The 27990-nt window shown below is 40.2% G+C and overlaps 2 protein-coding genes across 4 annotated transcripts; both read right to left on the bottom strand.

Moving 5' to 3' along the window:
• Positions 1-242: 242 nt before the first annotated feature.
• Positions 243-13290, bottom strand: tcp11l2 (t-complex 11, testis-specific-like 2). Its single transcript, XM_062066816.1, has 10 exons — positions 13133-13290; positions 10059-10224; positions 9846-9978; positions 4845-4965; positions 4546-4769; positions 2903-3039; positions 1905-2092; positions 1648-1829; positions 1404-1576; positions 243-1332 (listed from the first exon to the last, which is right to left on the bottom strand). Exons 2-10 carry the CDS (start codon positions 10210-10212, stop codon positions 1070-1072), a joined length of 1575 nt encoding a protein of 524 aa, XP_061922800.1. The 5' UTR covers positions 10213-10224; positions 13133-13290; the 3' UTR covers positions 243-1069.
• Positions 13291-13608: 318 nt separating this feature from the next.
• On the bottom strand, positions 13609-26584 carry scyl2 (SCY1 like pseudokinase 2). 3 transcript variants are annotated; one of them, XM_062066818.1, is made up of 19 exons: positions 26427-26584; positions 24493-24689; positions 24257-24414; positions 20797-20941; positions 20567-20716; positions 20271-20492; positions 20078-20194; positions 19868-19993; positions 18318-18494; positions 18212-18223; positions 18009-18131; positions 17810-17923; positions 17597-17729; positions 17401-17519; positions 16139-16239; positions 15991-16060; positions 15835-15912; positions 15633-15755; positions 13609-15556 (listed from the first exon to the last, which is right to left on the bottom strand). In XM_062066818.1, the coding sequence occupies exons 2-19, from the start codon at positions 24667-24669 to the stop codon at positions 14963-14965; spliced, it is 2739 nt and encodes a 912-aa protein (XP_061922802.1). In that variant the 5' UTR covers positions 24670-24689; positions 26427-26584; the 3' UTR covers positions 13609-14962. The 3 variants fall into 3 exon arrangements, with proteins under 3 accessions (XP_061922802.1, XP_061922803.1, XP_061922804.1); XM_062066819.1 differs by having other exon boundaries at positions 24493-24736; positions 26427-26580; XM_062066820.1 differs by lacking the exon at positions 18212-18223 and having other exon boundaries at positions 24493-24736; positions 26427-26579.
• Between the last annotated feature and the right edge of the window lie 1406 nt (positions 26585-27990).

The following is a 27990-nucleotide window of genomic DNA, read 5'->3' on the forward strand; positions in this document are numbered from 1 at the left end:
TTATTTTTCACGACAGATTACGATTACAATAAACCACTCTCGGTTATTTTATTGTATTTCCTCACATACTATAGGAATAAATGTATCCATAAATGCACCAACAATGTTTTTCGCGTGCAATTAAATGTACCAATACTGCCTGGAGACAGGAGAGAATATTTATCTCAGTGTTGTTGCACTGACAACGCAAATAAACAGTGACCTAAATGTACATACAAATACAAACGTAGACTTGCCACAATTTTCTATCATTTTATTTGTTCATTATATTTACTGCAGTAGAGTAAAACAGCAACAATTTCCCACATATTTATGTAAACTTCAGTTAGGAATTGCTTTTCTTTGTGCATCTTTGAGTCCACATGGGACACAGAATCCCTCAAGAGTTCAGCACCTTTTGGTTATATCAGCCAATGCAGGGATACTGTAACAGCTAAAGTACCTGGTCAGATAACCTAAATGTAATCAGTCACACCAAATTGATATAATACAATCTGAATAGGACAACAAACATCTGTCAGATAGTCCCACAAACAAACAAGCAAATACGATAAACACAGAAAATCATTCATGCAGACGAATAATTAAAATATCCCGAATGTTAAAAAAAAAAGCTCCTTTAAGAAGCTAAAGAAAGATTAATTAAACATAAATTCCATAAGGAGGGTGCTATGTTCTTTTAGAATATTTTTTAAAGTGTCACTTTACAATGTCCTTTCTATACATACACTCTATAACGGACTATAGAAAACTTTAGCAGTCATAATGTAGTATATTAAAAATCTGAAATGCTACTGTGTTGCTCTTCTAAATATAGCAATATTCTTGTTGTTTCTCCTACATACATTTGTTGTAAGAATTGTAACAAACCTGCCCCTTTGCCACCAAATGACTCAAAATATGAGAAGGAGTACATTTAAGGATAATAGTTAAAAACAAGTGAATAACACTCCCACTCCAACTGCTGAATTGGTCGTGGTCTTGCAGGAAGCTAAAAGGATGGAAATCTGTTTTTTTTATTTCCATTCCGATGAGTAAAAGACAAAAATAGACTGCATGGTGACAAGGTTCAGTTGGAGGTGATTGGGTTTTGAGCAGAGTCCTGAGGAGGGGAAGCCGCTGGTGGGTTGCTACTGAACATCAGCTTCCTGATGATGTCGGCATAAAAAGGTCCATAGACGGCCTTGTTGTAGTGGACCAGGGAGACAAACTTGGCCGCCAGCGATGCTAGCTCAGTGCGGATGGGGTCCAAACCGGCTGGTGTTTGTTCAAGTTTGGCTTGGGGTTTTGGGTCACAGATGAGCTCCGTGAAGTACTGTAGCACACGGTCCTCTGCAGGAGGGGTGACAGATTAGGACACTGCTGTCAAAAAGAAAGACACAAATATAATCTTTGTATCGTACCAACAAGAGTGCGGATAGGGTTGTCCTTGTGGGCGATGCTACAGATCTGACCCGTAAGGGTGGCCTGGAGTGCCGGGGTCAGCGTCGGGTAGTTCCTCTCCACCAATGACTTGTTCAGCTCGCTGCAGATTTGAGCGCTGACGCCCACCAGCGCCTCCTCTAGGCTGTAATGTCTAAATACAGAGAGAAAGGGAAGAAAATGAATACTGCACAGCAAACAGAGCCATAAGCTAAGTGTACTAACGTGTTGTGCATGTCCTCCAGCAGTACGCTTGTCATCCTCTTGAGGCGTTCCGACAAGGGCGACAGACCCTGGATGGGTCCCCCGATGGTGCTATAGACGATGAGCAGCACCTCGTTCACCGCCTGGACCTGCCTCAGCTGGCCCTGCACCTCTCGCAGACGCGTCTCGTCCGTCATCCAGGTCTACAAGGACCAGAGCACAACTTTAGTGGCGGACTAGTGCTAGATCTTCTTTATATATTAAAAATAGCATCAAACCTCCGGGAGTGGGTGCTGGCTGTAGTCCCATAAGAGAATCTGAAGGAAGGCCACATTGAGGACCTGAAAGGGTCCGGGGACCCTTGGCTGTCCTTTACTCTGCCCATTTGTCTCCTGTGGGGGCACACTGCTAGACAGCAGCTCCTCAAGAGACCTTTTGATCCAGGCGGTGGTGTTGTCCAAGGCACCTGCAGAAGGTCCATATTGTCACTTGTCATGGTCAGGAGTTTAGGAGAAGCTTGTGGTGTCGTAAGTGTATGTTGTTTAAGAGTGGATTTTAAATCAGCCGGCCAGTGACTTCCTGATCCCGCGAGCATTATGGGAAATTTAGTTGAATTATGGCAAACTGTATAGTGTTTGTGCAAACTTGTCAACGGTCTGGTTAATTGATTGGATGGTACGCGTTTGTTTGTATGAGATGTGTGAATATGTTTGTACAACTGAAACCTAAACATTAGACTCATGAGTGCAGATTGTATATTATTAGTATTGATCTACTGATGTTGGTGATGTGTATTAATGTTAATATTGGTGATAATAGTGATCATTTATGGATTCATTTATGGTCTACTCATTGCATACATATATTCATTTATACTCAGATGCAATGTAGTTTGCTATTTATATTGGTGCTATGCTTGGTAATTGTCATTTAATGTGATGTTTATTCTGCCAGTGTTAAATACTGTGGTGAGTGGGAGAATAAGTAACCGTCTTTAAATACATGCAGTGTTTATTTTATACCTGAAACTGTACATTTGACATTGTTAATGTTATTACCTGCTCATTCCATCTGCTTATTCCACCTGCTCTTTCAACTGTTTATCCACTCATCATCTACTGCTCAATGCTACTTCACTACTACATCTACTGCACTTGTACTCCTGAATGCCAAGAGTCAAATAAAAAGGGAAAAAAGGTGGAAAATTGTGAGCTGAGTAATTCCCATACACACCGTGGTCAACCCTTTCCGTGGGGAAAACGGAACACTCACTCACCGGGCGTCTTGTCCAGGATGCTCTGGAACTTGGCCCTCTCGTATTCGATGCTGTGCTTCTGCATCACGGGCCTCATGTTGTCGATGGTGAAGTTGACCATGTCTGTCTTCATCAGGTCCAACATGCGGAAGATTTGCCTGGTGTGGAAGATTTAACAACATGACAATGTACTTTTGACCTTGGATTATGCTCGAGCGCACTGGTCTTCAACAGGGATTTGTGAACTCCAGGCTAGAGAAATGCTGCAGGGAGGTTGTGAAATTTTTGGTTGACTTTGTTTGTTTTATAATTTTTCCACAAATTTAAATTTCTTTAAATTCGCATTAACATTGATCTGACACAACGCAGTGTACGGTAGTTGTAAAAAGTGTCGCGCATGCTTGTGTGCTTGGTTCCCTTTTTAGAGAACCCTTTAAACACGTGTAGGTTGTTCAGCATTCGTGAAATACATTCTTAAAATGCAGTAGAGAAGGGTAAAAGCTATATACACAATACAAACAAACACAATATGACTGATAGAATGCTAAAAAGTATTATGACAGACCACCTCAATAAACAAAATGGAATTTTACAGCCTTTTCGCTGAATAAAAGAATGTACATGAAAATAAGTAATGTAGGATTTGTAATATTAACTATGAACAATAAAACACTAAATATCAAGAACATATGAACGACTCTCTCTCTCCTCTTTACTTCCCAGACAACTGTCTCGAGATTGATCTTTTTGCCCATGTTTTCCTGACAGGTTTAAAATAAAAACATGAATAAATAATGGTATTATTTGTTCATGTTAACATTTACAATAACTAGCGATTAGCACTCCAGTTGTCAGCTAACGGTTAGCGTACCAGTTGACAGCTAGCAATTAGCGCTCAAGTTGCCAGCTAGAAATTACAGGATAGCTGTCAGCTAGCATTTAACACATTATTTGCTAGCTTGTGATTAGTATGGTAGTTTCTAGCTAGTGAATAACAAGCTAGTTGCTAGCTGGTGATTAGTACAGTAGTTATCAACTAGCAATAAGCATACCAATTGACAGATAGCAATTAGCGGCGTGATACTGTTATTTGAATATTTTAGTATTGCACAACAACAAAGTACCTTTAAGACCAGCTAAATTCTTAAACTAATTACAATTTTATACTGGATATATATGTAGGGGTCACCGCTCCTTCTCTCCATCAGTTTGGGGGTCCTATTTTAATGTAATTACTCGGCCGCAGTCTTGAGGCGGTGTTTTCCAAAGAGTCGACTCATTGAGCAACCACAAGTCTTTTTGGCCTGTTAACTTAATAGCTTCCTTTTATCGTGAGCAAACATTGTCTTGTCTAGTTATGGTATTGTTAATGCTTTAAAACACTCTGGAAAGTTAGCGCCCTCTAGGCATCCGTGTAAAGTTTGAAAACATCCCCTTTAAAGAGAGAAGATGAGTATTATTGGCACTGGAACTAATTGATGTGTGTCATTTTTATTGCAAATGTTGATGCAAAATCAGAGGAAAGGGTGTTTGTGAAGGTGGGCTGTACACTCTCTGAGTTGCCCAAACACAAGAAATCACCGTCGTTATGGTGCACGTCGCCGCGACTTGAGGTTACGTTACAGGAGGCTTTGAAGGAGGAGGAGGGAGACATTTTGACTTACCTGAACAGCGGCACTGTGTTCTCCCTGCTCTCCCGCAGCTTCTTGATCTCCTCGTCCCTGACCGGGGCGCACAGCTTGCCCATGACCGTGATGATGTAGGAGGCGAGGCCCGCTATGTCCAATGCATCGTTGTCCACCTGTTGGCGGATTAGGTCCATGTCCAGCACCTCTGTGATCTGGGTCCGCATGCGGTTGGCGCCCGGGTTGAGGAAGGACAGTAAGATCTACCCGCCGAGAGGAATTGATTAGATTTTAGCGACCACAATGGAGATTTTGGAGTAAAACTAGATAAAAAATACCTCTCGGATTTCCTCAAGTAGTGTGATGGCTTGATGGTACTCAGGCGGGTCATCATTCAGCTCAGACTCCAGGACGTCCCAGAATGCCTTGTGGACATTGTCGCGCACCATTTTCCATAAGCTGCAAACAGATATTAGCAGGTATGAATGATAAGCCACATTTTTTCCTTACCCTAAGGTAGGGGTGTCCAAAGTAAACTGTGTGGGTCTGTGTGCAATGTCTAATAAAACAAACAATTAATGGGGTAATAAAATATACAAATTAGTGTGAGCGTGGGTGCTGACAAGTGGTCTGGCACAAAACTTTACTTAAGTAAACCTAGCTGCAGGTCTCAAGTGGCCCACGAGCTGCAGTTTGGACTTATGAGGAGGACAGAAAAACCTTCCCAATTGTCAAGCGGAGGTGTCAAAACATGGTATTACCATTTATTATGATGTCTCGTAAACATGTCAAAATTCACAATCTTCAACAATAACTTTAAACAACTTGATGTCATTAAAGATAGATTATTTCAACTAGAAAAATGTTTTCCTGGATATATGCTCCCAGGTAAATGCAATGTTGACGACTTTATATGGTAAGAAGAAGCTAATTTGTCGAGCTCTGATGTCATAGTGCCAGAATTGCGCTTGTGATGACCTCACAATTGTTATTTTATTGCTTTTATTTTTTTCTTTGTGGCTTGTGCAGCCCTTTGGAACATTTGTGATTAAGAGCTATATAAGTAAACTTTGATTGATTGATTGATTGATTTAGCACTTCACTTTATAAGGAATGATTTAATGCGTTATTCTGTGCAAATACTTTAATCTACTTCAGAAGGGTCACACAGCCTGGTTGAGCATTCCCTCGGAATGGTTCTGACCAGGAGACAGCAAGTGTTTAAAGTGACCGATCAGAAAGGAGGGGAGCTGCTCGGCTGTGTATTCAATGCCTGCCCCAAAGTGCCAAAAGTGTAGAAAGTTGCATGTGTAAAGACACAGAAAAACACAGTGCACGCCGCGTGCATATCGAGGTTGCACACGCAAGAGAGTGTTTTGATTTTATTTTGATACCATACTCGTTCCCCTGAACACCATACTGTTTCCCCCAATTACAATCACATTTGAACCAAAGACAAGCCTGAAGAAAGATATTAATGGAAAAGGCTCAACAGCAACAATACATGCTTCCGGTCAACCATTCTGAGCATTCAACCAATCAGAATGCGGGGAATTCTCCTACCACAACTAAGCCACCGTATTGTCCCAACAACAGTCAGGCGTTTGCGTTGAGACAAGACACTGAAAATCAGTGAACTGCCGTTTTATTTCAGAAAAAAATGGTGCTTAAGTATAGACAGTGTTCGTTACCAACGCCATTATTTTTACTAGTAATGAGTAATTTAATTACCGGTAATGACTTTTGATGTACTTTACAACACCTTTATTGATACTTTTGATGTAATGTGGAAAGCTACATTTGATGTGGTTGTATGTCAACAAGACGGCGTCAGAGGCACAGCAAGTTTAATGCAGGAAATATATTTTTACTAATGAAAGCAACAACCAGCACCACACTAAAAATGTACTTGGTATGAAATAGGAATAGGCAACATCACACAGCATACAACACAAACCAAAAACACTACTAGGCGGGATTAACGAAAAACAAATCAACGATTGAAGTTACAAGCTTGCAATCCTACATTACCCCGTTTGTGGACAAGGACACAAACGAGACCGCCATTGAAGCACTCTCAAACTCTTTATTAACCAGAGCCAACACAATCCAGTAGAAACATTCAACAGCACTGCCATCCCGCAAGAGCTAACAAACACACCTGAGCCAATGGCGCTTTCTATGTCACTCTCGATGACGTCACATGTCATTCAGCAACAGCACCACCTTTTAAAAAGGCACACACTCTGCTTTCATGAAACGTCTTACAACTGCATACGCCAGATATTTAAACTTTTTTTAATAAAAAAAGTTACAATAATTACTTTCCCTAGTAATTAATTACATTTATTCAAGAGTAATTCCGTTACTAATTCAATTACTTTTTTGGCAAAGTAACGAGTAGCTATAATACACATCCTCTAGTACAGTGGTTCTCAACCTTTTTTCAGTGATGTACCCCCTGTGAAATTGTTTTTAATTCAAGTACCCCCTAATCAGAGCAAAGCATTTTTGGTTGAAAAAAAGAGATAAAGAAGTAAAATACAGCACTATGTCATCAGTTTCTGATTTATTAAATTGTATAACAGTGCAAAATATTGCTCATTTGTTGTGGTCTTTCTTGAACTATTTGGAAAAAAAGATATAAAAATAACTAAAAACTTGTTGAAAAATAAACAAGTGATTCAATTATAAATAAAGATTTCTACACATAGAAGTAATCATCAACTTAAAGTGCCCTCTTTGGGGATTGTAATAGAGATCCATCTGGATTCATTAACTTAATTCTAAACATTTCTTCACAAAAAAATAAATCTTTAACATAAATATTTATGGAACATGTCCACAAAAAATCTAGCTGTCAACACTGAATATTGCATTGTTGCATTTCTTTTCACAGTTCTTTTTGACAGACATTTAAAAAAATCTCAAGTACCCCCAGGGGTACGCGTACCCACATTTGAGAACCACTGCTCTAGTAGTTGCTTTGATCGTCTATGTGCGTAGCTACAGGCCTACTGAAGAGACGCATTGATTTTTATGAATCGTAGAGGTAGCTTGTGGTGAAACATAAAGCATTTAACAAAACATATATCTTTTAATATGGCCATTTATCACAATTAATACAGTTAGTAACAATGATAGCATAAGTAATATACATTTTTTTACCCAGGATATTTGAATGTGCAGTCAATGTGGTGGTAGATTTTTCTGCAATGTTCACCAGCACTTCACATCAACACGCACAACGCAGTTCCCGCATTTTGAAACAAGAATTTCATGAATGGGAAAAGTAGTTTAGGGGTCATATTATGATTTTTTTTTCTACATGTAAAACACTTTCTTGCGGTTAACATAACATCTAATGATGGTTCTTGGTCAAAAGTTTGCAAGTATGTTTTACAGACCACCTTAAAGCCACTTTTTTATCATCTCTTCAGGATGCGCCGTTTGTGGGCGGTCTTATTTACATGCCAAAGTCCTCCTCCAGGCCAAAGCCCCCCCTCCACTGCGTCTCCACTCTGTCAGTCATTTTGTATTTTTTAGTTAAAGTTAAAGTTAAAGTACCAATGATTGTCACACACACACTAGGTGTGGTGAAATTTGTCCTCTGCATTTGACCCATCCCCTTGATCACCCCCTGGGAGGTGAGGGGAGCAGTGGGGAGCAGTGGGCAGCAGCGGTGCCGCGCCCGGGAATCATTTTTGGTGATAACCCCCAATTCCAACCCTTGATGCTGAGTGCCAAGCAGGAAGGTAATGGGTCCCATTTTTATAGTCTTTGGTATGACTCGGCCGGGGTTTGAACTCACAACCTACCGATCTCAGTGCAGACGCGCTTCCATATACAGTCTACTGACAGATAGATATATGTTAGAACCATACTGTACTTTGTATTAGAAATGGCAACAGCGGAGGATGCATGTGCATGTAAAAGCCAGTCTTCTCCACAGCGAGAGGATAGAGAAAAAGAAAGAACTCAGTGACAGAAACGTCAGACTATAATGGCGGACTCGCGCAAAGCTCTTCGGGTAAATCTCTACCATATATGGCAATATCCACTGATGTCACCTGATGTAAAACGTCACAACTGGGGGACAATTCCAAACAGCTCTTTTGGAAGACATATAAATCAGGAAGGCAGGATTATTTTATAAAAATCTCTACATTGTTAGATTTCAAATTTCCGGGACTTATGCAGAGACAAAGACACAAAAACAGTACCAATAGTTGGTTTTGCATGATATGGCCCCTTTGAGTGATCGCTGTGACAGATTTTCAGCATTGGGAAGGAAAGATATGCTCAGATATGCAAATTGAAGCGAGTGGTTGCTGAAAATCCGCCATCTTGGACAAAAGGTTGTGGGTTACATGACAACAGTAAAAAAAGGAGCCGCGGCTTAGCGGGGAAAGTCGGAAATGTCCACAGTGAATGGAGAAAAAGTCTAGCAATAGATATATCGCACTTATAACATTAAAGTTATAAAAACAATTAGGTAATTTCTACCGATTTAAATACATGTTTTTGAATGGAGGAAAAGCCCCCAAAAAATATAGGGTACTGGTATAAGTTTTTAATATGTGCTTTATGTGCGGCATCAGTCATTTTCACTATTGCGCAACTATTTTAAAAAGTGTTTTAAAAACACCAACAACACCTGTTTTGCAGCTGCCACATCACGTTTTTTACGACATGTGGATGGAACCGTACCTACGCTGCGAGTCCGGACAAGAGATAATTAGCGGCCCCGACTCATTCCATCAGGCATTTGTGAACGTGAGTGAGAGTCACTAAACACGCTTCCCTGACAAAGTGACAGGATAATGACAGAATAGACAACTATGTTAAACGCAGTTACCCATTTTGGATTCAATAATGTGCTACCCAAATGGCCACACTTGCAGTGCTTTGAACAATAACAAGTTACACAAGTTGTTTCATACTGCCAGCTCAGAGTGAGCGAGCACTGGGGATCATGATGGTTCATTTTTATGATAATAAAATATTGTTTGGTCGCTTAAAGCTAAAATAAACTGTCCACAAATTTCACATCCAACTACTTTTTTGAGTAGTACATTTCGAGCACAGGAAGTGAACACACTTACTCGTAGTTGCTGGGATGTGATATGATCAAGGTGTCGTAGTAAATAAGTTTTACTTCTTCCTTCTCCCTTTCGGACATATTTTACATAGTTACATTTTAATGTAACTATGTAAGCATGTTGGAAATAAACTACTACTTTGTGGGCTACCAAAACAAGACTCAATCACATCACAATCATCCTCTCTGGAACCGGTGGTGATTCATTACACTGCTTGTCTAATGATGTGATAATTACCCCTCCTCAGGTATCCTGTGCGGGTCCAGGTGGAAGTTGCGGTTCACGACGATCTCGTGGAACAAGCTGAGATTGGAGAGGTCTCGTGCAGAGCCCATGACCTCATCCAGGGTGAGTGTTTTAGGTGGGCTCGCTAGGGGGTAGGACAACAAATTTGTGAATGACATAATCGAAGAGGTCTGATGAGGATTGCAGAGGGCGTGGGACGCTCACAGGAGGGCGTGCAGTGCTTGCTGGAGCCCTCGCTGGTGAAGCTCTCGCGGGAGCAGTCCATGTCGCTGGCCGACGTGGTGCTGTTGCAGCGCTCCGACGACGACTCCCCGTCGCTGCTGGAGGTGGAGGACGGCCGCTCGTCGTTCAGAGGCATCGTTGTTTACAGCTGCAAGACGAGACATTATTGTGCTACATGTTATTCATCATCCAGCTGAGAGACAACCGTCTTTTCACCATTTGAGGCTTTATTGCCATTTTGGGGAAGTGAGGCAAAGTTCTGGAATAACTTGCCTGGGAAAATAAGATTTCCTTAAAGACTGCAGTTAGGATCAACACAATAGAAACCGTTGGCATAGTCAAAACAACCGAAGCATATTTTGAACACTTTTTAAACAGCAGCTTGACACTTAGGTGGGATGAAGTGTGTCTCCATGGCAACTATAGAAAATAGAAGACTCCTCAACCAAGCACAGGCTCAATTTACAAGCAGCAAGGTTTGGCTTTCACTTGCTGGCTTGCCCCCTTGAGGCTGAGAACAGCATAGAGGTTGATGTCCGCGTAGAAGTGGTGGGAGATACAACAAATTTTGGTATCGATCCAATAACAAGTAACTATAGGGCTGGTATCGCTAATACAGATACTTTTTACTTGGACATTTTTCAAGATGGTCGAGAGATTTTATGATTTTGGTCTTTCATTTTGCTCATCATGACTACAATTTTAATTAAAAAAAGGACCAATATTTTACACAAACAAAAAATATGCATTGTGTGAACACTTAGTGGTGAACAAGTTACAATATTTAACACAACAACATAGGACAATACAAGTACGTACATTGTTTGAGTAAAATAAAGTCAATAGTGCAAAATAGGTCAACAACAATGAACTATTGTTGGCTTTTTGTCTCAAAAACCCTCCTTTGATATATGTATGTATGTATGTATGTATGTATAGTAGTAGTTTACATATGATATCATTGCAATTACATATTTGCTGTATTGTTGGTGGTTTTGTTATTGTGTACACCATGTGGCATTTTAAAGGTAGAATAATAACATCTGAAAGGGGTCTGATATTATCTACCGTGTGCACGCTGGCAGGGCGACCTCCCCCCAGACACTTGTGATCCTGGTCTCGGTTATCTGGAGCCAAAAATGAATGCCTACTCCCATTTGGTTCAAAGATAGCATGTGAAGTGTGTGTGTGTGTGTGTGTGTGTGTGTCATGCGTTCATTACATCATCCGCACCAGCAGATAGCTAGGTCACAGGATAAAGCAGCAAGCTAGTTTTCATGGATTATACAGTGAGATTCCAGAAAACTGACTTGAGGATTACATCTGTCATCAGCTCTGCCATCTTGACAAGTGAGTGATGGCATTGAAACTAAAGATTTCTCAATTATGGACTCAGTGTAAAGCTCATAATTATTATTAATCCATCCATCCACCAGCCATCCATATTCTATAGTGCCAAACATTATCGGCCAAACAATGTGCACAACAAACTAGTCGGGTTGCCTGCATATCATTTCGCGGAATCAAGTGCCCATACAAAGAATACCACTACCGTATTTTTCGGACTATAAGTTGCAGTTTTTTTCATAGTTTGGCCGGGGGTGCGACTTATATACTCAGGAGCGACTTATGTGTGAAATTATTAACACATTACCGTAAAATATCAAATAATATTATTTAGCTCATTCACGTATGTTTTTTCCTTCTTTATTATGCATTTTCGGCCGGTGCGACTTATACTCTGGAGCGACTTATACTCCGGAGCGACTTATACTCCGAAAAATACGGTAGTTGGTGACTCAGTCTCTGTGCTTTTTTTTTTATTAAGTATGACTGCAAAGGTCAACATGGGGCCAAAGAAAATTGCGAGTGTCAGCATTTTGACAAAGAGGGTGAGAAACACTATTGAATTTAAGAAATAACTCGTAACAAAGTGAAACGGTGGTGTCTGTGTGGCTCTACGAGTTTCTCCTCCAATATTTTTTCTCAAAAATATTTCGGAGAGAATTCTGCCTGCATTCGGTATTCGTAAAATTCAGCCTTTATTGGACCTTTTGGGATGGATAACTAACAAAAACTGTTATACCACTGTCTAATAATTGTTAGTGTTTCATTCCTTTACATTGTTACATTAAAGGGTAAGTGTGTTGATACGAATATTTTTTGCCAGAAATCATTGTCCCGTACGTGTTTAACCCTTCGACTGAAACCACAATGTGCAAATTAAAAGGCAAAAATCACACAATCGTTCATTATTAATACTGGTCCTGTACCTGAGCACCTCCAATGCTAACTACACGGCCACTGTACAGTCCACTATCAGTCTTGTGAGGAATATACAATCATAAATAATATAAATGTATTTTTGTCAGCACTATTAGCAGAAATGTGATACAAATTGTATATTTATTGTATTGACTGAGCCATGTTGTGCTAAAGAATATTAACAAAGAAGACAGCCCTCAAGTACTATCTATCTGTCTATCTATCTGAGGTTCACATTGCTGCAGCACAACGTAAACAAAGCAGGGGATTTAGGAGGCGGGGCTTACAAGGCATGAACAATCCCCATTGGTTGGCAGTGCTGTCTATCATCCCTAGATGGAAACTCTTTGGTTCCATGGCTGTGCACATGGATCAAAGAATAACCACACACGGCTGAGTACCAGGTACACGTGATTTGGGCTGAAGACCAAAAACAAGAAAGAACAAGAACCAGAAAATTACTTCAGAAATACCCCCAAACAACGACAGCCGTTATATGCAAAAACTAATACGACACTTTATGGCGCTATACTGACGATCATTGCTGTTTTTAAAGGTTAATAACATTACTGTTACAAATGCACTTACTTTACGAGCATTTAAGATGCAACGTATTGAGTCGAAATAAGGAGTCGGTCAGTTTTGAGGAAAAACAAACGCTGACCTGCTAATATGACGACTGTAAACAAGCTAAGACAAGTAAACAAAACTCGAAAGCAGATGCGCGCGACAAATGATTCGAAATAGGTATGTTCCGTGTATAAATAAACGTTTTTTAAAAGTGCCCTTACCTTATTTAAGTCTCCTGAAATGAGACTAAGTAAAAATGGTTGTTAAATGGAGTCAAGTTTGTCAGTTTCCTGTTGTAATGGTGACGATTTAAAGGTCCTTGGTTTTAACTGAGTCGGTCGAGGACAAACGGAAGAGTCCACTTCTGACATGCAGGGGTGCATGGTTCAAGAACGCACACAACAAAATGCAACTTGACAATGGAATCGTCCTCCAATAGCATAGCACACTAACACTTGGGACATATTATAAGTATGAAAATCGAAATGTGAGTGTAAATGTTGATTAGATGAGGTTAAGAGCGTGATGTTTGGTTACTCATTGGTGAAATGGTACGGTCCAACTGCTTTATGTGGGAGGTCTTTGTTTATGGATGTGACTTCACTAAGGATCAACTTACACGTCGTTGATGACAATATGTAGCAACAAAAGTTGATTAAATAAAATCAAGTGACCACAGTAGCATATTTTTGTCGTTTATTGTCGTGTCTTCATTTTTTTTCTAGATATTTTGTAAAGGTGAAGATTGTCATTTGTGTGATGTCATCTTAATATGCCACAATGAATTAGCCATATCCAAATATCTATGTAAATATGTTAAATAAATAATGAGCAAACGGTAACTATGGTGTACTTCTTTTTATATGTACAGCTTTCCATTGATCCAGCTCACCTCAGTCATCATGAAATGATACAGCACATATAACAGCAATAGTGTATGCTGATAATATTCAGAGGCTCTGTGACTGCAGCCTTCAGCGGAAACACAACATGACCACATTGCATTTTCATTTTAAACCTAAGAGTAACTAGTGAGCATACCGTGTTCGCCAGTTTAGTGACACTGTAAGTCAGTGCAACTGCAAACCCATTGACCATCAGAAATAATCATAATTATTGCACAAGATTCATCCCCTAAGGCCTCTAAACTCTCACAAAAAATAAAAACGCAGAGGCCACTTAAAATCAACGGTATGTTTACACTTTTTGATATCACCAGCACAGGTCCTCGGACAGCTGAAAAATACCAAAATCCATATATATTATTTAAATGTAAGAAACGGTACACTCTAGTTTGTAAAGTAGGAGTCTTTTGAAGAAGAAAAAAAACATAAATGTTCATAGGTCATAAATGAGAAGAAAAAAACAAGTGGAATAAAAGTATGACCCTCAAATCAATACAGGTTTACCCTTATAAGGCACAACAGCCTACTCACTGTTTCACCTTGTACGTTAGTTACCCTTAGCATTCGCATCTCACTTTGAAGAGAGAGTCCAGACATACTGCATTTAAATAGGAGCTGAAATGGAACCTGAACCAGAGCAGACATCTGCGGCAAACATCTGCAGCAGGCTCCGGGATGATACAGGAATGAGAGCTTCAATCCATTTTCTACTGCTTGTTCCTCTTGGGGGAATGAAAGCTTGTGTTTATAAAAAAAAAACAAGGTTACTAGTGATGCATTGTTGCCATTGAGACAGTCTGCAAAAAAGGGCATCCTGATTTCTGGATGCTACACGTCTGGCTACCTCAGTCCAGACATGCGGAACGGTCTCAAATAGTCTGAAAGCTGGAATAAGATGACTGAGAATTGGAGAGTAAAATTTGGGATTCATCTCATCAAGTAAAAAAAGAGTAAGAAACCCACAGCTTTGTAGAAGAAAGCATATAAGAAATTGTTCTTGTGGTCAAATAGAAATGGAATCAACAATGTGCAGAATGTGAGCAAGATCAAAAAAAGACACAGCAAAAGACCATTTAGTGAATTTTTCAGTTCAATTTTTCACATTCAATCAGCGCCAGCCTTTGAGAGAACCCGCTCCTCCCTTGTTCAGCCAAACAAGTCTTTCAGGTCGTTGTTGGCGGACGTGCTGTGCTTAAGCCCGCTTTGGTTCATGCTAACTGGAGTTTGAGAGAAGTTTTGTGGGCTGAAAAAAGGGTTTGCTTGCATCCCAAACCCGCCCACGCCCGCTGAAGCCCCCTGTATCGCAGTTTGAGCGTTCTGGGGCGAACCAAACTGACCGAGCCAAGGGGCGCTGTTTCCGGGGACTGCCTTGGGAGCTATCTGGTTGAGGGTGACTTTGGGCTTGTTAGATGTGAAAAGGTTGTCCAGCGCCGACAGGTCCGGTCCTTTGCTCATCTGCCCGGCAGCTCCTTGATTCTGTGTGAGGGCTCCAAAGTTGGGGGTGCTGGTTGTGGTGGCCATGCCGCCGTAGACGTTGGGGCCTGGAGGCCGCATATTCATCCCCATGCCTGCCGTCTGAAAGCCCATGGCGGGGTTGAAGCCGTTGGACACCGCGGTGCCTATGGAGCCCACGGGGAAGTTGGGGCCACCCTGCGCTAAAGTAGGTCGAGGTGTGTTGGCCAAGGACATACTGTTTAGAGATGTCATGCTGTTTAGAAGGCTGTTGGTCAGATCCTTTGTCTGTAACACATAAGTAAAGTCAGTCAAGCCAAATATTTGGCTTACAAAATTACAGACTGCAAAATGCCATCTTTGCCTGTGAGTTGGTGCTGGCGGGCGGTTTGATGCTCTGCGGTGCCAGCGGCTGTTGACTTCTTAGTTTGGCGGCCTGCTCTTGTTCCTTCGCCAGTCGCTGCTTCTCCTCTAGCGTCAGAGACATCTAAGATAATTACAAAAGGGGTATCAGTTAGGTGGATGAGATGTTAATAGAAACCAAAGGCTACATCAAATCTTTGTACCCTATTAGGCTGTGGGGCTGCTGCTGAGGAACCATTCTCCTTCCCGTTGACCCCTGTGCTGCCAAAAATGTCATCAATCTGGAAATAAATACAGGCTAAGTGAATGACACGTTTGAAATGCAAATGGAAGTCTTTCTTACTCTCGACTGGACTCACCTGGTTTCCAGAGGATGATGGGCTCTTGGTCTCCTCTGGTTGCTTCCCTGTGTTTGAGATGTTCATACTCCTGACAGAGGAAAATAAAGAACAATTATAAAAAAAGAAAGACGCTTGTCTGTCATTGCTTATTGAAATCACAAGACACCTATGCTGCTCCTGCATGATGTGCAGCTGCTCCAGCTTGGTCTTGTGCTCCGCCTCCATGCGGCTCAACATGTCTCTAATGACTACCATGAACGAGTTGAACTGAAACACAAATCAAAAGTTGCATCAGGACATTCCGAAAATGAGTTATTAATATTCATTTTACATGTCTATCAGATGCCTAGGTTAAATATGTTTTGTTAGATGACAGAATAACAACAAGATCTTATCCAGTGTAAATTTCATTGACTAATATTTTTGCCTAAGTTATCGTCAACAACTTATTTTTCCTTGACTAAAATAAGACGATGACTATTCAAAAGAAATACACGTTAACTAAGACAATGATAAAATCAACTGACAAACAACTGACAAATATAATCATGTTTATTTTGTCTTGTAGACGGGTGAAATAAATTGGTAATATATCCAATCACAGGCCAAGACTACAAAGGAGAGACAATCAGATCCTTTTCTTTGTGAAATAGAGAAGTTGGATTTCTCACCGCCAACACAATGTATGGATTTAACAGGACATGTATGACATATGTATGCATTTAACAAATTCCACATCCTAATATGTGTATTTGTTGACATGTTTTATGAAACTCAATAGTTGCGCTGACACAATATTGACACCAGTTACAGAGCAGCTTAGATGATGTGATCACAGAACAGTAAATATCAGCCAATAAACTACATATTCAATTATTTCATGTGACAACTCTGACTCGACAGCAGACCATAAAGTGATTACGAGCACAGAATTACCTGTCACTAATGTTAAAAATGAGGACTTCATTCAAATAAAGCTGACTGTTCCAAAGAAAACTAAAATACAAAATCTGACAAACTTTATGAAGTTGAAACAAAGAAAAAAATATTCATACTTATTGGAGCAAAAAATGACCAACTGCATCATTCCTAACTATAAGCTCATGCTACTTTTCTGTTAAACCAATGCTTTGCAGGCAGCCTAAATAAAAGGGCATCAGAGGAAACTTTAAACATATCCAATATTTTATACTTTAGTTGATTGAATTTACTAGAATTGTAGTTGACTAAAATGTTGTGAAATTTAGTCAACTAAAAGAGACTAATGTTTGACTGCGATTAGTACATTTAAAATTGCTTTCAAAATTAACCCTGCCTTAAAGTTGTGAAAATACAAGATGTAATTTACAGCGTCTCAGGGCCAAACATTGAGTGCAGTACAAAACCTTCAACATATGCATAAAATCTGTGGGAATACAAAAAATATACCTGGTTAAGGTTGAGGTTGTTGTCGATGCTCAGCGATACCAGGTGTGGCAGGCTCTTGCTTGCCAGGTTCTCCTTGGGAATGCCCAGCTTCTTGTGACTGAAGGTACACTTGTAGATTCCTACAACAAGAAAAGTATTTCAGTCTTTCAGGAACACGATGATGATGATGATGAGGAGGAGGGAGTGTCGGGCTCACCTAGAATTCCCATGAGTACTGCTGGCTCTCTGGAGGGGATCTGCTGCAGGAAGGGCAGGATCTCATCAATGACATACCACTTGTCCAGGTACTCCAATATCTTTCCCAGACACACCAATGAGTTCACACGCACCTGCACGATGACAAGGAAGGGAAAAAGTCGTAATGCGTGTGTGTGCATGAGATTGAGCTGGAGGATAGAGAAACACTCACAGCGAGCGAGGAGGTTTGCAGACAGGCAGATTTAATTCGAGGAATGAGGGAGTTCTTCATTGAGGGATAGTCGATCAGGTTGGCGAACGTTGGGATGATGTTGAGGCATAGCTCCTGAAAGACGTCGGAAAATTCAAGACATTGTGAGTAATCACCGCAAACATAATGCAAGTATCATAAAGGCACAAAATGGCTGCACCTGGATCTGCACAGAAGGTGCTTCCAGGGCTCTGTAAACCATCGGCAGCACACTGTTCTTGATGTCCTCCGCCGGCGTTTTGGTCAAGAGGAGGTCCATTTTTTGCAGGAAGATCAGCAGAATCTGCACAGGGACATGGTTATAAAGGACAACTTAGACGTGCATCAAGGACTGCATGTGAGCAGACATAGCTGTTGGCCTACCATGTTACTAGCCTGAAGAAGCATGGGAAGCATCACAAAAAGAGGACAAGTCTGATAAAGTGACAGAGCCAAGTTCCATATCTAATTTTTTTGGTTTTGTTTGTACCTGAACGGGCTCCTGCTGCTTGAAGACTGGCGTGAGGTCCGGCAAGATGAGGCGCACATACTCGTCCTTGGTGCACTCCTCTGCAATGAGCAGCACGTTGGGCAGCACGAAGGGAACCATGTCTGGGTTGACGAACTCCGAAGTGAGCGACGGCAAGATGCGGTACACCACCACTCTCTGCGAGACAGCAAATAAGACCACTGTTTTAATATCCAGAGGGGATTTATTGGTGGTCACTTGGGGCGTTACACTACATTTCTTATCAGCTATTTCGGTACATTAAAGAGCCAGTCCAGCCTTTGGCTATTGATAATGCGTGCTCTGATTAGTTTGGTCTCATTTAGGGGCCAATATTACTGTACTACTAATATTTTGAGTAAATTTAGTCATTTCTATGCTTGAAAATGCTTAATTAGGAAAAAATAGGTTGAACATGCTTAAAAAACAGACAAAAACAAAACAACTCAGTGATAAAGTGTAGCTGCAAATTTGAAGCGCTCTGTGACTGTATTGACTGCAGGTCTTCCCAAAAAAACTGTCAGGCAGCTACAGCTTGTTCAGAACGCTGCTGCTAGAGTTCTAACAAAGACCAAAAAATGTGAGCACATTACACCAATTCTTAAATCCTTACATTGGCTCCCTGTACATCAGAGAATAGATTTCAAAATCCTCCTGCTCACATATAAATCACTACATGGTCTAGGGCCCAAGTATATCACTGATATGCTCCCACTATATACGCCCTCTAGATCACTAAGATCTTCTGAGACCAATCTGTTAGCGGTTCCAAGAGTAAACTCAAATCAAGGGAGATCATCATTCAGTCACTATGCAACACATAGCTGGAATAAACTTCCTGAAGATGTCAGACTCTCCCCAACTCTCACTACTTTTAAAACTAGACTGAAGACTTTTATGTTCACCTTAGCTTTCAGCTAAATCTTTTAATCTTTTAACTTTTAACGTCTGCACTGTTCTTATTTTTATTGTCTGCATTTTAATTTTGCTTTTATTTTCTTTCATTTCACTTTGTTGTCTGTGAAGCACTTTGAGTCTGCCTTGTGTATGAAAAGCGCTATACAAATAAAGTTGCCTTGCCTTGCCTTGTATTCTCTATAAAATTATTTTTTTTTATATTTTTGGGTATCTGGAACGGATTCAATAGATTTACATTAATTATGGGAATTCCCCCCCCCCCCATATGATTCAGTTTTCCTTAGCCCGTTTTGAACGTATTACAGTATTAACAAAAACCAAAATAATGCTGCACTAAAAATTAAATAACTATTCACACTGTTACTGTTGCACTTGTCTGCATCGTTGCGCTGTCCTAAAAATAAAAACCATATGTATGATTTTCTATTTCTTATTTGAGAATGTGATTTATTGTAGAATTAGTAAAATTTGTTTGCAGAAAAGCTAAGCAGTTGTATGTGTTTTGTTCCCTTGTTGTGCTAAAAATGGACCGAAGCTTGACTTTTAACCTGAGGCACGTACTGCTTTATGGCGTACAATTGCACCCCGAGTGGTCATATGATCATGAAGCTTACCTTGGGCAGTTTGGGCAGTACTTTGGGAAGGCCTTTGTAGAATTGGGACTTTTGCAGGTTGTCTCTCTGGAAGAGCGAGTCAAAATACTGTAGGGTCACTGCGCCCACGTCGTCAAAAAACGGGATCTGGCGTCCGCACACACAATCAAGAAAAAAACGTCAGACACTGCCAGGCATCATGATGATGAGGTGTTACATGAGGACGGATACCTTGGTCATCTGGTCGGCGTCCGGTCGGACGTTGGGCGTGACGCTAAGCAGCATTTTGACATGGTCCCGCACGGCCTCTGGAATCTTGTTCAGCCGTGCTGGACTGATATTGCTGAGCTGCAACAAAAGCAGTCTGACATTATAGCGGCTCTTTAGTATGAGTCAGAGTTACGTCTTCATTCCCTGGCCCCACCTGGTCGAGCTGCCTGCTGAAGCTCTTAAAAATATCGTGCTTGTTGACTTGGAAAACAGGCTTGCCCTCATTGAAGACGGCATGCATGACCACGCCCAGCGAGTACATGTCGGAGGCTGTGTCGCAGCTGACGGACAGGATGTACTCCGGGGCCAGGTACTCGGGGTTGGGGAGGCAGAGTGGTGGGAGGTTGGGCTCCCATTCCTTGCAGGAGTATTTCGGCTGCATGGGGGTTTAAGATAGAAAGAGCGTGTTTGAGTGAGACTGATTGGCGTAGAAGTATTGTGCGAACTCACATCCGCGTCTGATGGGTTGCTTGTTGAAATGCTAAAATCATAGCCCATAATCTTCCACGAGCCGCTTTTGTTGAGGATAATGTTCTCTGGGCACAAGTTGCCGTGGACCATTTTAACTCCGCTGTGCAGGAAGGACAAACCCTCCGAGATCTAAAGAGGTTTACAGGATCACTTTGAGTTTGATGGCGTTTCTACCACGTGCTCACACCCAACAATGACTGCGTACTCACCTGTAGCAGGCCATACTTTGTCTCCACGTCATACAGCTTGTAATCCTTGATGTCATTCGGCACCGGGCTGGGCAGGTTATCCCACTGTCCAAGCACGTTGGACAGACTGGCAAAGACGGGCTCTGTGCAGAAGGCCAGGCAGTCTCTGATGCCAGGAAAATGAGAGCAAATCCAGAGACTTGAGCTGGACTAGTAATAATAAATGTATGTTTTCAGGACCATGCCAAAAAACAATGTCCTCATTTTGGCATCAAAAAGTCTACCCAATCCACTATGTAGGTTAATTTGTGTTTTAATTACGAAAGCTTTTGTTCTGCAGAACAGTGATATCATATTGAATATGTGGATGTTTTTTTACCCTTGGCATTTGTTGCATCTTTGTTGTTCTTGCTCGATGATAAAAGATGTCGATCAAGAAGTCTTGGAAGGTGAGGAGCAACATTCATATATTCTCAATATTCAGTGTTTTATTGTTCATAGTTAATATTGTAAATCCCACATTCTTTATTTTTCGTACATTCTGATTGTTATATAATTCAGTAAAAAAAAAGTGTGTTCCGTTTTAGTTTTTTACTGAATAAGACACACAGAATGTACATGAAATTGCAGAATGTGGGATTTACAATAAGAACTATCAACAATAAAACACTGAATATTTAAAATATATGAACTTTGCTCCTGTGCTGCACACCACTTCCTTTATCAACATATTTTATAATGAGCAAGAACAACAAAGATGCAACAAACACGGTGAAAAATAAAGGCAAAAAAACAACAATAACCCCATATTCGTAAAAATATCACTATTCTGCAGAACTTTATTGTAGAAATCTGTCCCCTGTCTAACACTCACTATCAGGCTTTTTTGCTCTGTAAACAAGCCCCGCTCACTCTGCCCCACTCTGTTCGTGTCCGGTCTGCAGGAGGCAGAACTTCGTATGTCACTCAAAAGTGCGAATTCTAACCATTGGAATCATTTTTATAGTTTGAAAATATCGAGCCGGCTGCATTAAAATGTTAATTATGTTGTATTATGCCCAGATAACTGTCTTTTTTATGCTGTTTTGTAATAAAGACACACAATAACCTCCAGAATCCCGTATCTAAATCCCTGCTAACACATTGCCGAAGCAGCAGGTGGAGCTACAACACATAAGCGCCAGTCCATTTAAGCCAATCAGAAGCCTGAAGAAAATTGTTTTTTGGAAAAGGCCCAATAACACCGACATACAAATTGAGGAAAAAGCATCTGAAGCAAATTTGCTCCTAAAGGGAAAAGCTCTTAACTACACTTTTTTTGGGAAATTTTGTCTATCATTCACAATCCATATGTGGGACAAGCACATGTTTTTCTTTTTTATGCACTCTAACTTGTAAATAAACGCTAGCAAGAGTCAACTAACAATGAAACCAATGTTAGTCGCTCTATTCCGCCAATAAAACGCTCTAAAAAAACATCCAAAAGCCTCCATCATTGTTTTACATACATGCTGTAAGTATATATAAAATGTAGTAACAGGCACATACATAATAACATGTAATATTTACATATTTTGCTAATTTTAAGCATTATGGTGGCGTATTAATTTCACAGACGCATCACAATGTTAGCTATTTCCTTCAGCAACAGCAACACTAGTGCGCATCATGCATAAGCATCATGCAGCAGTATTGCTAAGTGCTAAACATGATATACAAACCACTAACATAATCAAACAATCACTTATTGTACAATGTCTGCTCTCACCAGAGTGCCGATTGATGTGATGTTCATATATTCTTGTTTAGATGAAGAATTAATCAATAATCCTCACCCAGGTAAAAAAAAAAAAAAAAAGTGCTGCAAACAAGCGTCTTTTCATGTCTTTCTCGCCATCACCGGGTATAAGTTGGATGTCAAAGTTGAACAACTTCTCGGTTTATGTCCACATCCTTCTAATATCCCGATGAGACGCATGATTTATAATCTAGAATTACCTTTTCCCAATTTAGAGATGATGCAGCAGCAGCAGCAGCTCAGCACTGTATGTCAAAAGCTGCAAAAGCTAGTTAGCTCTCTAAAAATAAAGCCCCTAAAAATAGCTTGTCTGTGTTAGCGCTTATAATAACCATATAGTAACACTTGGTGTATATTCAGGTCATGAGATGTAAATGGAGTATTGCTGGCAGTTTTTAAATATTTTTTAAAAGGCTTTATGGGTGGAATAGTGTACTCCCATTAGCTGCATAGTAAGCCAGAATGCATAAAAAAAGAAAAACGTGTTATTGTCTTACATAGGTGTTTGTGAAAAATAAGCAGAAATAGTGCAGTTACCCTTTAAATAAAAGGTTAAATAATAGGAATGTAACAGTACATGTATTTCAGTTAAGATTTTCCCATACGCAGCGTTCAGTTCGGTATAAAGGCGTACCGAATGCCTACACAAGTACGCAAAAAAATTAGTCGGGGACAAGAAGTGATTTTTGCGTTATGCATTGACTCAGCAATCAAATACAAGCAGCCACTAATGGTGACGTTGGAGCTTAGATCCACAAGTCTGGGGAGCGTTCTTAAAACTGTCATTAAAAAAATAAAAGAAATAAAGACGAGGCCCAGCTTGACTCGCAGAAGTCATGACTCGTGATAACAAGTCATGATTTCTTATTAGGCACTATTAAGACAGAACACGCAGCCACTCTCCCACTGTTTGGTAACACTTCGCCTTCCCAGTGAAACATATCGATGGGGATGTTCAAATTGCGGCCTGGGGCCATTTGCAGGACGCAGCTGGTTTTATTGGCCTGAGGCACATTGTAGATGTAAATTAAAAAAAACTAAACAAAATAAACAACAGAATATGGCCAGATCAAGCAAAAATACAAATATTGTAACACTAAAAAGCAGTAATTTTGATAATAATAACTAGGGTTACGCAACAAATATCGGACAGATAATTATCGTGCGAACATAAGGAATTATGTCCCACTGATAAATCGGATAACATAAAAAAATTATTCCGATAAAAAAAGGGGGTTAGGTTGAGCAAATCAAGTGCGACTTTTCTCCTAAACTCACACCTGAGCTCATTGAAAACAAGAGTGGTGTAGATTGTGTTGGACTTCTTCACCATTTCTGCAGAAGATATTTTGCGTGCTACTAGTACCAAATATTTTGCAAACATTCCCCGAAGAAGAGGGTGGGGAAAAAACATCACTCTTCAACACGTCAAACTTCATAAGCCACCTGAAACGCCAGCATCGCTAGGACAGTGTGTAAAAAGCCTACAAAGACGCCTGCACTGCTGAAGAAGCTGCCCCACAGCCAGACGCAAAAGAAAGGGCGTGCACAAACTATACAGTTAACGATACATTTTCATGTAAAATATTATACATATAAATAAGCTAACTGTATCGGGTTGAATGATTAAATGAATGAATGAGTTCACCAATGGATGCACGGCCAAAAAAAGCAGTTTGTCACCTGGACTCTTCCAGAGGATGCTGCACTGTCAGGAGGCGTGGGTGCCGCAACCTCGTCAGCTGTTGGACTCCTCGCTTTAGGGAGTCTATAATTTGGTCCTTGTCGAATTTCTGGTACTTGTCGATCATCTTTTTGTCAAACACAAACACGGCCACTTCCTGGAGAGGACAAAACACGTGTCAAGGAGACTATAAGCGCCTAAATGACGGCGGCTTTTGTTTAAGGAGATCAGTAACCTGTCTGGTGGACTTCTTGGTGCCATTGTAGATCCTCCAGCACATGCCGGGACCGCCGCTGGCGATGTGACGGCCCACCTCAAACTCTCGTGTCACGGGGTTGCCCATGACGGCGCTGGTGACGTCAGCCGTCACTTTGGTCACCGTGCTCTTCAGCTTGTTCAGCATGGACTCCATGTTGAAGCCGGACCAGGCAGCTGGAAGGAAGCCCGGGGTGTTTAGCATCTCCAGGTCACACTGCAAACTACACTCTCAGGTTAGAAAATGATTAACTTTTTTTCTTTTTTTGTCTCAACTTCCCAGCACCTTTTTGAAATATGTTAAAAGGAACTTGAAGGGGTGTTACGCAACAGGAAGTCAGAGTTGATGTCACCGCACAGCATATTGGTGGTAGATCAAAATACATTCTAAACATTTGTTACAATTCCTTTACTGAGGATGAGCACTATGTTGTCATCTTACACAGTAACAAACAAGTTTTTTAATTACTCGGTCGCTTTATTTTCAAGTATTGTCAGCATATTTTCTACCCTCATTCATGCCAGCAACTGTACATAAATGAAGCACAATGAATGCATTAATTTTAGAGATGTCCGATAATATCGGACTGCTGATATTATCGGCCGATAAATGCTTTAAAATGTAATATCGGAAATTATCGGTATCGGTTTCAAAAAGTAAAATGTATGACTTTTTAAAACGCAGCTGTATGGAGTGGTACACGGACGTAGGGAGAAGTACAGAGCGCCAATAAACCTTAAAGGCACTGCCTTTGCGTGCCGGCCCAATCACATAATATCTACGGCTTTTCACACACATAAGTGAATGCAATGCATACTTGGTCAACAGCTATACAGGTCACACTGAGGGTAGCCATATAAACAACTTTAACACTGTTACAAATATGCGCCACACTGTGAACCCACACCAAACAAGAATGACAAACACATTTCGGGAGAACATCCGCACCGTAACACAACATAAACACAACAGAACAAATACCCAGAACCCCTTGCAGCACTAACTCTTCCAGGATGCTACAATATACACCCCCCGCTATCCCTACCCCCCAACCTCCTCATGCTCTCCCAGGGAGAGCATGTCCCAAATTCCAAGCTGCTGTTTTGAGGCATGTTAAAAAAAATAATGCACTTTGTGACTTCAATAATAAATATGGCAGTGCCATGTTGCCATTTTTTTCCATAACTTGAGTTGATTGATTTTGGAAAACCTTGTTACATTGTTTAATGCATCCAGCGGGGCATCACAACAAAATTAGGCGTAATAATGTGTTAATTCCACGACTGTATATATTGGTATCGGTTGATATCGGAATCGGTAATTAAGAGTTGGACAATATCGAAATATCGGATATCGGCAAAAAAGCCATTATCGGACATCTCTAATTATTTTCCTTAAGGAATGTTCATTCAAACATCATAACGAGGGGTTTGGCTGCAATTACTCACACGTTCATTTCCGGTGTTCTAATGTCACTAAGTGGAAACTGTATTTAAAAAAGAAACAACGTTATTGCTGGTTAGCTAATGGCTAGTTAGCCTGCTTTAACGCAAAAATATTGACAATCTGGTGACATGTGTTTACTTCGTCAGGTCCAAACACAATTTAAGCCTGTACTTTATATTTATATTAATATCTAGTGAATTAATTAAATGTAATCATCCCCCAATACGCCACGCAACACAATCCCACCGTTGATTGCTACCAATAACCCTTTAAATGTAATTTTGACAAGTGTATCAGTTATAAATGTAGTTATAGTAAGCATTCATTCCGCTTTAAGTGTTAAGTAGCTTGTAATTCCAAATAATTCCCCGACGCTAACTAGCCGACAATGCGCAGTGAGCATCGCAGTCATGACAAGTGTTTAACAAAAAAGCCCACCACCAAGACGAAACATTCCTGTAACTTACAAAAATAAGATGCCTTCAAGTGAGTCCCCCTTAAAAAAAAAAAAGAGAGACTCCCAAGGAGCGCTGTCACTAAAAGCTGTGACTTAGAGCGCCCATGTTTTCAAGTCGCGCACAGAATCAGCTAGCATGCTAGGCTAGGAGAAAGCACAGTGCTACTTCCGGGTTGGGTCGCGTACGTCAGCATCGTTTTTTGTTGCAATGAGATGATATATTTAATAATATGCTAACCATGGAAGCCCGTTTCCACTAATAAAAAAATACTCCAATGGTAAGAGATAAAAATATATAATTATGGGATAGTATACCATGAATTGATTATCGTGGACCCCGACTTAAACAAGTTTACCAATTGTTACCATTTAGTGGTCAATTGTACGGAATATTGTACTGTGCAATCTACTAATAAACGTTTCAATCAATCAATAGTCATAATTATCAATTAAAAAGCGAAATAATGAGACGAGAAAGTCAAAATTATGACAAAATTCATAATTACGAAATAAAAAGTCAAAATTATGAGAAAAAGTTGAAGTTGTGAGATACAAAATTGTAATTTTCAGGTTAAAAAAAAAAATCACAATTGTGAGAACATTCACAATTATGAAATAAAAAATCTAAAAGCATTCAAAAATTGTTCAGCACACGAGAGGGGGGTTATAATATAAGGGGGAATTTAAATTTCAAAAGCTTAGTTATAGAACGACCATTAAAAGTTTTTGTATTTCAATTTGTGGAGTGAAACTTTGGAATGGTGAGGGTGACCATATAAACAACTTTAACACTGTTACAAATATGCGCCACACTGTGAACCCACACCAAACAAGAATGACAAACACATTTCGGGAAAACATCCGCACCGTAACACAACATAAACACAACAGAACAAATACCCAGAACCCCTTGCAGCACTAACTCTTCCAGGATGCTACAATATACACCCCCGCTATCCCTACCCCCCAAACATAAACCAGTTTAAAAAGAAGTATAGGTACATGATATTCCAGAGGTACAGAGATGAAGAAGGGCTTTGATATTGGGTTGTTTGTGTTACAGAAGAGTATGGGGCTGCCCATTGAGGCAGTGGTGTTGCTGTGGTGGCATGATACCATTTCCATGATCACTAGTGGTAATGGTGGGGCTATGTATGTGTGTAGTGTGCATATGTATGTATATATCTATAATTTATGTATATACAAGTTCATTAAGTTTGTACATAGAGTGAACAGGTAGTTCTAGCTCAGAGTAATTAATGATTTAAAGAAAAGGGGTGGGATTAAATAAGTGTAAACTTCTTCTCACTCCTTTTCAAATATGTAAAAAAAAAAGAAAAGGAAAAAAAAGAAAGTCCAATGCTCATTTGTTTTAGTTTTTTATTCTCCATTGTTTTCTTTTTGTTATAATGGCTGTTAAGGCTATAACACTGTATTGGATCAGGTTTGCTCTTGTTTTTATGCATATTTGAAATAAAAATATATCAATCAATCAATAAATTATGACCATGTCATAATTCGACTTTTTATCTCTATTACTTTTATTTCATAATTTCTATTTTATTTATTTTTTA

The sequence above is a fragment of the Entelurus aequoreus genome, linkage group LG12 (genome assembly GCF_033978785.1).
Source record: "Entelurus aequoreus isolate RoL-2023_Sb linkage group LG12, RoL_Eaeq_v1.1, whole genome shotgun sequence".
Lineage (NCBI taxonomy): Eukaryota > Metazoa > Chordata > Actinopteri > Syngnathiformes > Syngnathidae > Entelurus > Entelurus aequoreus.

Bases quoted from the DNA above. Each gene is read 5' to 3' on its own strand.
- tcp11l2 (XM_062066816.1), bottom strand. From the start codon at position 10,212: ATGCCTCTGAACGACGAGCGGCCGTCCTCCACCTCCAGCAGCGACGGG. The intron at 1,830-1,904 runs GTTTGATGCTAT...TGGTCCTTGTAG, and splicing joins GCCAGCACCCACTCCCGGAG to ACCTGGATGACGGACGAGAC. The intron at 1,333-1,403 runs GTACGATACAAA...CCCCTCCTGCAG, and splicing joins CCCTATCCGCACTCTTGTTG to AGGACCGTGTGCTACAGTAC.
- scyl2 (XM_062066819.1), bottom strand. From the start codon at position 24,717: ATGCTAAACACCCCGGGCTTCCTTCCAGCTGCCTGGTCCGGCTTCAAC. The intron at 20,942-24,256 runs GTGACAAACTGC...TCCTGGCATCAG, and splicing joins CATCCTCTGGAAGAGTCCAG to AGACTGCCTGGCCTTCTGCA. The intron at 15,756-15,834 runs GTACAAAGATTT...TAATTATCTTAG, and splicing joins CAGCCCCACAGCCTAATAGG to ATGTCTCTGACGCTAGAGGA.